Source organism: Coturnix japonica, chromosome 8, assembly GCF_054131305.1.
Source record: "Coturnix japonica strain WE chromosome 8, WE-NBRP24, whole genome shotgun sequence".
In the NCBI taxonomy this organism is placed as follows: domain Eukaryota; kingdom Metazoa; phylum Chordata; class Aves; order Galliformes; family Phasianidae; genus Coturnix; species Coturnix japonica.
The window spans coordinates 25,679,631-25,692,521 of NC_140670.1; the positions used below are offsets into that span (position 1 = coordinate 25,679,631).

The window sequence follows — 12,891 nt, forward strand, 5'->3', positions numbered from 1 at the left end:
CAAACTGCTTCCTTCATGTCCATGCGAAGGGCTGAAATGTGTCTCATTGTTGTGAAACTTTTGGAGGAAGTTGCTGAGATGTGGAATAGGTTAATCTTGTTTCCATTCTGAAGCAGTGAAACTCTATAAAATAAAACATCTGCTCTGCAAGTGAACTGGTGAGAGCCCACTGTGTAATTCCATCCCATGTAGCCCAAACCAGTGCACTGCTGGAGCCATGTTTGCACACAGACAATGCACCGGCATACCTGGGTGTACTCAGGAAGGCTGTGCATCAGATGTCAAGTTTAGTACATCAGCAACAAACAAAAAGCAACTCCTTGAAGAGCAGATCTGGGTACAGAACTCTGTCCCACACTTTTGTGCATGAGGCAGCCCATGGCTGACCGGGGCGCTGCACCTGTGACCAACTTTTCTGCAGAGATCTCCAAAGAAATAATGCACCAGTAATCAGCACGCACTTGCTTTTCATTTATCTCCGTCGTCAGGGAATCAGATACAGATAGTATCAGGAACAATGAGAGGTACATTCTGATATTATTTTCAGTTTTTTGTCTAGACAGAGAAGAGCAACCGCTTGTATCTCTGCAGAGCACCTCAGCCCCCCTCCATGCTCACATCGGAGTCTGAAGGCCAGAGGGGGGTAGGAGGCTGTCTGTATTAGAAAAAAGAAGTTGAAAACCACCACCTACTCATCAGGTGACTGGAGACCGTGGTTGTAAAATGTGCTGCAGGCAGAAGTTCTGAAAAATCCCAGAAAGTGTTGAAAACATCTCTAAACAAGGTATTTTTCTCCTGCACCTTTCTTGCTAAAGGTCCCAATTGCTGCCAAGAAAACTAGTGAGAATGTTAGCTGCCAAATAAAAAATTTATGACGGTGTTTGGCAAAGGATTGTATCACTGCTTGTTTTATACATTTCCACAAGGCTCTTGAAGGGCTGTTGGACACATACGGCTCACTGATCACTGTGCTTTATCTGTTCTTTAGCGTACTGAAAAAGCAAGCTCCAATAAAGCATGATTTAAACAATATATATCTTTTTTTTTTCTTTTAATAGCCTCCTAAAAGCATTTGCTATGGTGAGCATATAATTTCTAAACAACATTCCACATATAAAAAAAATTTAAAGCCTTTTACATGACAAAGTTGCTTGTTATTTGAGTTATTTTCATAGTAAAAATACATGAATTCTTCAATTAAAAATGTATTGCTCATGCAATTGTGCTTGTTACACGTTGGAGTCTGGGCCAATAAACCGCCTGTTAAAACATAAAGCAGTCCATTCAGTCAAACTTGTGCCTGCCATTAATGTTTCAAAAACTGAGAAAATAATATGTTGGAATGGCATTGCTCACAAATATCAATTAGGTTCTCAGCTGTATCATTAAATTAATTTTGGGGGAGAAAATTGTTCTGGTGGATTTAGTGGAAAAAATATATTTTTGAATACGGAGTTTGCACACTGACAATGATAATTATGTTGACCAATGTTGAAGCAAATACCGTTAAAATATTTCTCCATCTGAAGAAATGAAATTGTGTGTCTCTCTCTTCTCAAACCACTTGTCAAATTAGGCTTCCAGCTGATAATTAGTGCCATTTAACACTCATCTTCTCATTCTGAAATCTCGAAGCCCAAACTGTTTGCTTTTCCTCATTATCATGTGCTACTGGACGTGGGAGGATTGGAATATGGAATTGTGCTTCCCACACCATTTTGTAAAGACGCAAAGAGCATCTTTTCTCTGGGGCAGCCAACAGCAGTGGGATGCAGTCCTGGCATCCTGACCCCTGTGAAAGGGACAGCCAGAGTAACACGCCCCTGTACCTTCCCGGAGCTGCCCCAGGGCAGCACGGCTCTGCACCACACTTGTGTCTTCATGGCACAGTTGAGCCCCACAGCAAATATTTGAGAGCAGCCAACAGCACTGCAAATACTGCATGCCTTGTTTATGCTTGCGTATTTCATGGTATTTGATATAAAGTACTCAAGACAGACCAGCATTAAGAGGATTATTTCAGACAGCATTAGGAGTTAATTTACAGAAGATTAGCTCTAAATCAGGCAGATATCATAAGCAAATTAACATCAGTTGTAGGAGATTCAGAATCGAAATGTGTGGTGTTTTTAGTTTCTCCCTGCATGTGCTTAAGTAGATGAGTGGTATCTGTATTAGTTTCAAGGCTAAGGTGCTATGTCTCGAGTAGTGAAGAACAGGTATACTTTTTTCTTTCTTTCTTTTTTTTTTTTTTCTGGATGCACAGTATTTATTATGATGCTGTTTACTGACAGGGAAACTGCTTTACTCCAAGTACCCTTCCTCTTCTGAATATTTCATACTTCATGCCATTTCTTTATTGAGTAATGTTTTGTTTGGCCTCAGAAATGATGTCTCCATGGTGTTACAATATTTTAAAATAGGTAATGTGCAGCTTTGCTTCAGATTGACATACTTAATCTTCTTTTTTTTTTTTTTCTTCCTGTTAAAACGAGTCACATTTTAATGCCAACTCATAAAAATGAAGGAGTGTATAAAATGCTGCGTACTATGGTGAAGATTACAGCTACTTAAAAATAGCTTCCCTAATACTTAAGCATGGAAATTACAGATTTGTACTATTTCCACTGGAGTGATGTTTAATTTGTAGCAAAAAGCAGATTCTGTTCTTCACTTGGTTTTTCAGACATGTTTTCCTGACTGCAGACAGACAGACATAAGCAACCATCCATCTCAGTATCACCGTTTCAAAAGCGCTTGCCTAATTAGTGGAGAGGATTATGAAAGGGACTGAACCGCAATACTAAAGCCTATCTTTTGCGTTGTACTTGGAGTTCTGAAAGTTTGGAAGTCTTAGAATCTGGTTCCCATCTTTGGAGATTTTATTGTATTCTGCTCTCCAGGAGGTATTAAACTGGTTAGTCTTCAGTGTTCTCCTGAACATTTGGGTTGGGTTTTTTTCTTTCAGCTGGAGAGGGAAGTCTGGGCAGTGTTTTACAATTTTTTCCCTTCTTGATGGACCAAATTCCTCTTGACAAGGTTGGCCTGAGGTCATGAATGTCTCCCTGTGTTCACCGAGACAGGAATCTTTGCTCTTTCTCTGAGATCATGAAAACTTACACCCACTCTAAGCCAGGTTGGGCCTGTAGGTCCCTCCGGTTGCAAGATCTGCAAGTACTTCTGCACTTTGACTTTGTGCCCTGTAGCTTTACAGAATGCATGGAGGCTCGGAGTGGTTATTAAACCGAGGTGTCTGAGGTCATAACAAAGTAGAGGCATTTCTGCTCCTGTAATAGAAATACTGTAACATGCTGAAAAGAAAATACTCTAATAGTGGTAAGTATCTCCTGTCAACTAATTTGATAGTTCTCTATCAGGTAAACCATTTGTGAATACATCGATTCTTTTTATTTTTCACTGTTCTGTCTCCACTATTCCCAGGTTTTCTCAGAACCAGTTGGGCAAAAATTGATTTTTATTTGTTCCACCGGCCTTGTGGAAAATTAGCTTATGAACTGGTTTTTATAGGAAGACTCAAAGCACAGGACAGGTTGAAAAATAAGCCTATAGCAGTCAAAATTGTTGTCTGAAATGTCTTCAGACTGGAAGGCTGAATTTATTGCTCAAAACAAGTACTAGCAATGTGGAGGTGTGCAGTCCTGCTCATTATCACTGGAAAAGGGGGAACCAAAAAGCACAGTAAAAAATTAAATTTTAATAATGCTAGTGATATTTTCTAAATCCTTCTTGACAGAAAGATTCTCATTATTTTTATCTGTCTCAGAGTAGGCTCTTTTAATGCCATCTCACAAATGGCCTTAGCCATGATTGTTTTCCTTTCTTTTATAGCATTTGGGGAAGAAAAAAAAAAAAAAAAAAGACAAGAAAAAAAAGAAAAGAAAAGAAAAAAAGAAGAATATATACCAAAAAAAATTCTATTCTATCATTCAAGAGGTGCCATGAAATGGTAACATTTTGGAGAGCACATCTTCAGGAACAATAGCTGCAGGTGCCTTCAGGTTTTTACAAAAGAGGTCAACATTGTTAAGACAATTGTAGCAAACTTTCTATACAAAAAGACGCCCAGTCAAATATAGTGTGATAAGGAGAAAGCAATATAAACAAAATGATGTCCAGTCTCCAGCTTCACCACACCTAAAAGCTGTAGTTATTAAAGTGAGGCAATGTGAAAGATGTTGCTTCCTTTTATCCGTATAAGATGTATATACATATATATATATTATGTGCAATCAAATGGTTATGAAAGTTGATAAAATGCAGACTTAGAAATTTTTTCTTTCCTTAAATTGGCCAGAATGTAAACTTAACTGTATTTATTGTGAAAGCCAATGTGTGATCATGTATGTTCTTGTCATTTTACAGCTTGCATACGTTTCATCTGTTGAAGAAGTAATTGCTTAAGCTTTGAGGGGGTTGGGGTTAGGGTTTTGGTTGTGTGGGTTTTTTTTCCTATTTTCCATTTGGGGAACTACGGCCACATGCAGCCAGTGTGCTGAAGAATGCCATTACTCCAACAGCTGGGCTATCTGCCCTCCCTCAGAGCTCCTTCTAAAGCACTTGTAATGTTTGCTGAGGCCTATGGTTCTTAGTCATGCTCAGGTGACTAAATATATCATTCGTTCTTCTTGATACTCCAGTACCCTGAGAAAGGCTGGTTGGAGATTAATGTAACCTTGACTCCTTCCACTTGCAGTTGCCGCTGCATATGTGAGCTTCCTCTAGAATTGCCAGAGAGATCTGGTGTTAGCTCTGCTTTGCATGAAATGAATTAATCTCCATCCAGTTTTGGTTGGGGAGTTTGCATGGCCCTGGAAGCCACCCGCTGTTCCCCTTAATGACAGTAATAAACTAATTTGTTCCCTCCATGGAAGGAACAGACATGGGGACAGGAGAAATCTGATGTTGTGTCACTGAGGGTAATGCAGAGAAATGCTCTCTGTCAGGGACTCTCAGAAGCAGAAGGGAGCTTTTCATCCTTCACAAATACCTCCCCGTATGTTCTAAAAGTGGGCAGTGAGTAAAACCCCGGCTAGTCAAAGATATGCAGTATCCTTCCTCTTGCTGTTACATCCTAGCTCCTATAGTCCATGAGGTCCTCCCCCAGGCTTTCTGAATTCTTGCACTTTACACGCTGAAGTCTTCATATATTTATCTTTCAAATATTTCTGTTGATATCTTGCCTTCCCAGGCCACTTCAATCAAGCTGTCATCCACTTATTCCCATCAGATTCTTGTGGTCTCCTGTGTACTATTTGTATCTCCTGAGATCGCCAGCTCTCTGAGACAGAACTCATGCAAGCTATGATAGTCATGATCCTGATGGCCACCAAATAACACCAAATAAAATATTCCAGTGCTGTTCATACACTTATGCTACATTTGGAAGCTATTACAAGATTTCTGCTTAGAATTAGTTATCTCAGTAAGTGTTTTAACTACCAAATACCGTAACATTTGTTTTTCTTTACAGTCTTAATGGTAAGATTGTCAGAAGGTGACAATATATAGTTCCTTGAGCCTGGTTCCCATCTTCTGCTCCTCCAAAATCCCTGTCAAAAGGGAGTTCATTCCTACCTAATGTGCACCTAACTGAGCCAGCTACTTAGCTGACTTGTTCTCCTGAGGTGTGTATATGAACAGGAAAAAGAGAAGGCAGTTCAGAGCAGGACTCTGGTTCATATTGAAAGGGAGCTGAGAGAGATTAGCTAGATGTAATTTGGACGTTTAAAGTTGGATAGTGTGTCTACCTTCCTGCACCTTTTATTAAATGACTCATTCATTTATTCAGGGCCCAGGTGGAATGACATTGATGTGGTTTGAGTGTAATATTATAACTAGAGATTGGTATCCACGTTATTGTAAGTACATGGCTCTGGTCCTTAAGACTGATCTTTAAACTAGAGCATGTATCTCTGCACAAATCCTCAGACTTACCAACAACATCTTAGTCACCTTGTAAGGCCCATCTCCTTCAAAAAACCCTGCTATTTTCCTAGAAAAATGTCATCTTCTTTTATTCTCCGCTTCTGAGTCTTTAATCTCATTATCTGCTCAGTTTTCAGCAATTTTAATGGATTTTCACAAGGATTTACGCATAAGAAAGTAGAACCACTTGCCCAAGGGCAAGAAGAGACTCCTTCACTAGGGAATTCAGGGACTGTGTTGTGGGCTCCTTTTGGGAATGGTGGGTCTCCAGACTGGAGGGAGCCCAGGCAGCATGGCCTTTTTGGCAAGAAGTAAGGGGAGTCCTATTCACTCTCTGCCACCCTGCAGAGCCTTTTCACTTTAAAATATGCAATGTCAATTACAATGGAATTGATTCTGCTCACCTGAAGAACACAAAGAACTTGGCCTTATTTTCAGAATTGAGGGAGGAAAAAGCCTCAAGAATTTCCCAAGTACTTTTTCCAGCATCAACTCAAAGAGGGTTAAGGAGTTGTATGCAAGTTCTTCTGGTATTTTTTCACTGATAGAATTTCTGTTTTCTAATTAGTGTTGTTAATGATGTAACATCTCAAGTCAGAAATTTCCAACCAGTTGTAATTTTGCTAGGCATATTTCTCTTACACTTTTATTTCAGTAGGTTGCCACATCTTTAAGTTTTCCCACAGCCTGTCTAGTTCTTTTCAGCTGCCTTTATTTAAGAAAAGCATTCTTAAACCTAAAGATGGGAAAGATGAATAGTTACTTGAACAGCCCCCAGATACCCTGAACTTAGAGATTTATCATTATGTATCTAAGGCTTTGCTTTACCAATCGTAACATTTTATTCCCCAGTGTTGGCTCTACTGCTTCGATCTGAAAGCTCCTGATAGATAGTAACAAGGATGTCCTTATATATAGTAATAATGGTGTCTATCCCAGAAGGTAATTGAGTATGGCTGTATGACTTTTAATTTCACATTTGCTGATATTTATTTCACAAATACTGGTATGTATTTGCCTGTGTGACCAGACCTATACTTTGTGCTTGTTTGAATCATGAATACTGGGCATTTAAAAGTCATCACCGATTTATATGCACCTTTCCTTTTTTTCCATGTTAGCAAAACCTGCAGATTACAAATGAAAGGGTATCCAAAATGTAATTCAAAGTGACCATCTAAAATGTGTTCCTGCATACAAAGAAGAAGCCTTTCTGCCCAATAAGCTCATAAGAATCACTTCTAGTTAAATCTTAAATGCATGTATTACAGTGCAACACTGTTGGACAGTGCTCCGTCATCAATCAGTCTGTGTTCTTGAGGACACTCTTTTTCAAGACGTTTTCTTTAAGGATAAAGAGCTGTGTTGTAATGAATGTGTGCTAACTGATCCCCCAAGCCTTTTGCATTATTTTTTTTTTTTATTTGTATTAGTGTCAGAGTTGAGCTTCTGTAAGACATTTTTGCAGTATTTTATTTATAGTCTTCATTATTTCAAGCTAAGCACACGAAACTCTTGATGCACCCAGAGTCTGCACCGGTTCGTTTATATCTGTATTTAGTTAACATGTTACCATGATTGCTAATTTTCATGACAATTGTTATTGTACCATCAGTGCTTAATGGCAAGGCATCATTATTCAGTGCTGGTCAATCAGGCACTAAGACATGTGCAAGACATCAGGCTGAACCCATATAGATGTCGTGCACTTCCCTGCTAATGAATGCAGGTTTGTAAAAAGGTTTAAACACGGTTGGCATCCTTAATGTAAGGTTTGCAAAAGCTTATTGGGGAACTGCTTTGTGTTTATAAGGCACAGATCTAAACACGGCACAAACAGAATTAGAGCCATTGTGTGTGTGTGTGTGTGTGTGTGTGTGAAGCTACGGAGAAGGTAGAATCATTTGGATTTTTGCAGTGTGGAAAGGAAGCACAACATCTGGCGTGGAATGAGTATGGGAGATTTGCCAAGGATGACAGTGTTTGGAAATTGCTATGGGACTTGTTCTCCAAAGCAGTGGTCCCCATGTATGTGAGAGCAAGTGATCCCTTTCCCCAGGAAAGAAATCAGCCCATGTTGCAGATCAGCTGTAGAACACAGCTGACATGAGCTCCAGAGGCAGCTCCAGTGGTGGGAAGCCAGGAAGTTGGGTCAGGCATTTAGAAAGGAGGAGCAGAAGAAACTGAACAAGAGCAGGATGCACTTTCTGCACTGATAGCCCAGAATGTTCATCCAGCATGCTCTTCCCATGCAACGCTTAATTGCTACCCTTGCATCTGCTTTAGTTACTGTTTCTATGTGGTTTTGCACCCAAATGTTTTGGGCTGCTGTCCATGATAAACTAGATGGAGCTTGGTTTAAAAGTGCAGATTTTTCATCTCTTCTAACTAAAAGCAGAATGAGCCCTTGTGCTCTTGGAGTCCCAAGTATGAAAGGAGCAGCAGATATTGGCTGTTAACGAGCTCCAGCACGCCGGGCTCCTGCAGAACTTGGTGTGAATTCAGTGCATAAGCTGCATCGACTAAATGGTTAATTCATCTCATATCAACAGTACTATGATTCATAATGTAAACTTGAGGAATCCTTGATGTTTCAGTCACACATTCCTCTTAATTTGGCCATGCATTCTTTTAAAGCTACAGTGTGCTAACTTAATAAAATGCAGCATGCAAATGCACAAGTTTTTGCCTTCAGGCATTTTAGCCATGGATGTTTCAATGGGTGTCTTCTTTCAAGTATGTATTCTTTCTTAAATTATTTACCCTGTAAACATGCTTTGCATTTTCAAAGAAGAAACTGGGCTTCCTCGTTCACCAGATTTTGTTGAATTTAAGGTGTAGTAGAGATAAAAGAATATCATCTGCTTCTTGTGAGCATGTTAGCCTTTGGGATTTTTTGTAGTGAGCATTAGGCTCCATTTTCTTCCTCTTTGGTATGATCACTCCCTCCCCCACTTAAATTCCTTGCTGCTTTGCCTAGAGCAATGCCCACTGGCAGTGTCTGGCTGTGACAGTACTATAGGCTCCTCTACAGATGGGTCCTGCCAATGCCAACCATTGTTCTACCGCTGTGAGCTGGCTTGACTGCAGTCTATCTATCACTCCAATCCCCCTTTCCTCTTGATATTTTCTTTACTCCAATGGGGCTGCTCTTGCCTACTGACTTGGAGATAGGAAATGTGCTGACGTCCAGAACTGGTGTGCTCCACCTGAACAGGCTGCCCCCAGCATCAGCCTCACACACCCCACTTGCTCACTCTTAGATGGGTCCATCCTGCTGCTGGCTGCCTCCCTTGGAGCCCCATCCACACTCTTACTTCCTCTCTTGAAAGTGAAACAGTAAAACTTAATGTTATTCTTTAAAAAAAAAAAGATATAAAATTAATCTTTAACTGTGGGCTTGAATATTAAAAGTATATAATGCTTCAGTGTAGGAGTCTGTTGATAACATCCATCCTATTTCATGATTAATTTGTTCCTTTTAATATGATATTCTTTTGCTGCAGTGTGCAGACTAATTCAGATTCCTAGAAATAGAACTTTGATATGTATTTCCTAGATTCTCGCTGTAAGTGAACCTTCAATTAGCAGATACAGGTGGCAGCTTGCCTCGCTCAGTGCTCTCTTGATGAGGATTTTAGAGATGTGGACACCAATTAAATAAACTTGCAATGGGGTTTGCACTGACAGAGTATTAAAAATAACATTTTTGGAGGATTTGGTATCTTTTGTTTTTTCTTCTAATTTTTTTTTGTAATTTTAAATCTCAGATGATGAAATGCTCTTCCGATGGGCCAGAGACAGGAGTTGGTTTAAACACTATGTATGTTATGTATGCTTTTGCTTAACTATGTGTTAGATTAAGCGAGTTTCACTCACAGTTAATCCTTTGTAAATTAGCATTATGGATGCCTTGGGGCCCACATCCCACAAATAAAATGGTTGTCAAGCCAGCTGCACTGTGTATTACTTAAGGCTGAATGTTTTAAAACTTTTCATGCTTTTAATCTGTTTCACTGCTGAGTCTCAGTTTTGCTGAGTATCTTTTCAGGAGTGATGAGGGTGAGTAAATATATGTTCTGGTTTTCATGCATTTGCCTGGGCGGATCGTTTGTTATCAGGTGTTTGGCAGAGAATGTCACACCTCGACACAGAATGGAAGCTTGTAAGTTCAGGTGTTAAACTGGAGTGCAAACCAACAAGAACCAAAAGCCCTTAATTAGCTTTATTTTGTTAGCCCACTAGTTTTTGGGTGTTGTTTTTTTTCCTTTTTTTCTTTTTTTTTCTTTTTCTTTCTTTCTTAAGAGTGAGAAACATCCCTCCCTCCTCCTCATCCTTTTGGCAGAGTAAATATTGCCTGTTAAGTTTGAATTAGCTGTCATCGCAAAAGAATTAATGCTGTGGTTGAGCCTTTCTAGTGAGGAAGGGAAAAATAAACGAGACAGATCTTAGTTCAGCTTTAAGTGATAAATGAGGACAAAGCAGCCCATTCATCTCCTGCTAGGAAAGTGGACACAAACACTAAAGCAGTTTTGCGGAAGACGTGTCAGCAAATGTGATCATTTTGTAACCTGTCAGGAGGATAGAGAGCTAGTCCTTTTAGAGTGTCACAGGGGAGGGTGTCTGTCTGATGTGACAGTTTGCATCCATCCATTTGCTGCTTTTTCTTTAGGTGGGGGGTAAGCACGGAGGGAACTGGAGTAGGTTAGAACTGCATTTTTCCTTCCGCTTTCCAATATAATTTATATGTATATCCACCCACATCCAAATGAAAAACCCTTTCCAAGGAAAACTCCCCTCTGCTCTCTAGTTTCTCGCCCCTCTCACTGCATGAAATATGCTCAGATTTTACACATTGCATTCCTGCTCCTCAAGTCTGAGCCTTGCACTCAGTACATTTCACAATACACAGTTTTTACTTTTACCATTATTTGGTCATTAAAAGCTTTGTTTTGTTCTGTTTTACAGAAGCACTACAAGAAAAAAAAAATACCCACAACAAAATAAGAACAAAAATAACTCGGGGTTCTTCTGTTGTTGGCTTGGGTTTGGTTTTTTGCTGTCTCTCTCCAATTCTGATGATATGGTTCATGTACAAATACATCTTGTAAAAGTTCCTGTGTCGCAGAGAGCCTATGAAAATACCCTTCCTCTTCTGTGAGAACAGAATAACAAACACTGGCTTCTTACAGTTCAGAATCCTTCTGTAAAATACCTCGAATTCCATTGTTAATTGATTTATCCATTTTAAATGACCTATTAATTTCAGGCCAAATCTGGAGACATGTGATGTCTGATTTTAGAAGCAGGGATTTCTCCCAGAAATGATTACACAGTATTAGCGTACTACTTCTAGTAGCTTTTTAATATCACCAATTTCCACTTTCTTATGCTAAACAGTAAATGCAACAATTGCCTGTTACTGTAAGTAAAGGTATGCTACAGAGACGGGAGATGCGTTTACAACTTAAGCTTCACAGTTTGACACTTGCTTCTTTATATCATCCTTTTCTTCAAAACTACCTTTAATACTTTTCCCTTGGTATTTTAGTGCAAGTAAGTACCTCACTGACATGTCTTTCCTTGAAACATTGTGCCCTAATAAACCCCCTTGAAAATTAATAAATCATTTCCTTTCAGATTAAAAACAACAACAACAACAAAAAAAAGCTTTGAGAATAGCTTTTAAAATGTAATGGTATTTACTACTATAGAGTACCCTGCACGGACTGCATCAACTGAGAACTGATGATGTAATTTGTTTTAGAAGGTTAATGTTAATAGTAGCATGACACACTGCAGTTATTCTGTGTGTATCTGTGTGCATAATTAAGGAAAGGTTCAATGTTTCTTCAATCCCAAAGTCAAATTAAATAGAAATGTGAAAAGAAAGAAAACAGTCAAGATATGCAGAATGGTGTCAGAAAACATAAATTTGTAGCCCTGTGCCTTTTCTCTGCGATAGCTACCATTGTACCTCTTTATATTGCTTAATATGTCTTCCACTGTTTTCACTGTGGTGTTTTTTTTCTCTCTTCTGCTTTTTTCCAGGATCATCCAAAACCGAATTTTGATTGTTGTTCTGGCAGTCTTCGTCATCCTCACCACCGCAGTGGCTATTTTCTTTTCCATCCACAGACGCTGATATCTTTGTTCTGCACTAAGCGGCAACAAACTGCTTGTTCTGAGTAATTAAGACAAAGTGGTCACATGAATCATTCTCTTGCACTGACAGAGTCTCCCTCTCTTTTCCACTATTCAACTCAGGTGCAAGTGGTGTAAAATACTTTGTATTATTGATGGCATAGTCGATGGCATGTGGCGTTGATTATTTTTCTTCTATTTTTTTTTTTTTCTTTCTTTATCTGAGTGTTTTTGGAATCTTAATATTCGTTTGGGGGAGGGCTTGCTCCAGTATCAAAAGGCCTAATGTGTCCAATTCTACCCCAGGCAATTGGTATGTAAGCTGCAAGAGTTTAGAGAGCTGAAGGGGATCTTTGCACTTTTCTTGTGCTATGTGGGGTGTATGAATATCAAGCAGTACCAGACCTTATGTGATATAGAATATAAGTAAAGCGCAGACCAACGATGTAGAAAGTGAACCTGTCTCCTGTGAGTAACTACTGATCATGAATCATTGTAATAGATGTAACCTGGTTAGGAACGGTAGTTGTAAAAGAGAGCAACCTAGAAGATGTGTGATATCTGATGTGAATCCAACACACTATTTAACTTTCTTTTTTTTTTTTTTTTTTTAAATTAAACTTTCTTTTCTGCTTCTTCAAAACAATTCCGTTTTCATCAAGATCGTGATAAAGCATCTCTTGTTGAAAATATACTTGTGACCGCGGCCCATATGTTGAATCTGTTTTGAATCTTCCAGTGTTGATATATGTGCTACCAAGTGTACATGCCAGGCCTTTATTAAAAGTGTATAAAGGCATT

The 12,891-nt window shown here is 39.2% G+C and overlaps 1 protein-coding gene across 14 annotated transcripts in view; it reads left to right on the forward strand.

The window, feature by feature from the left end:
- Positions 1–12,891, forward strand: part of VTI1A (vesicle transport through interaction with t-SNAREs 1A) — a 242,703-nt gene that overhangs the window by 227,719 nt on the left and 2,093 nt on the right. For 12 of the 14 annotated variants that reach the window (XR_014948752.1, XR_014948755.1, XR_001556172.3 and 9 more), the window contains one exon: positions 11,998–12,891. This exon is cut by the window's right edge. Coding sequence is in view for 4 of the 14 variants with exons in the window: in XM_015867333.3 (XP_015722819.1) it covers positions 11,998–12,091 (94 nt within the window). In the remaining 10 variants the exon portion in view is untranslated. The remainder of the gene's footprint in view (positions 1–11,997) is intronic. The other 2 variants (XR_014948754.1, XR_014948753.1) reach the window with 1 other exon arrangement.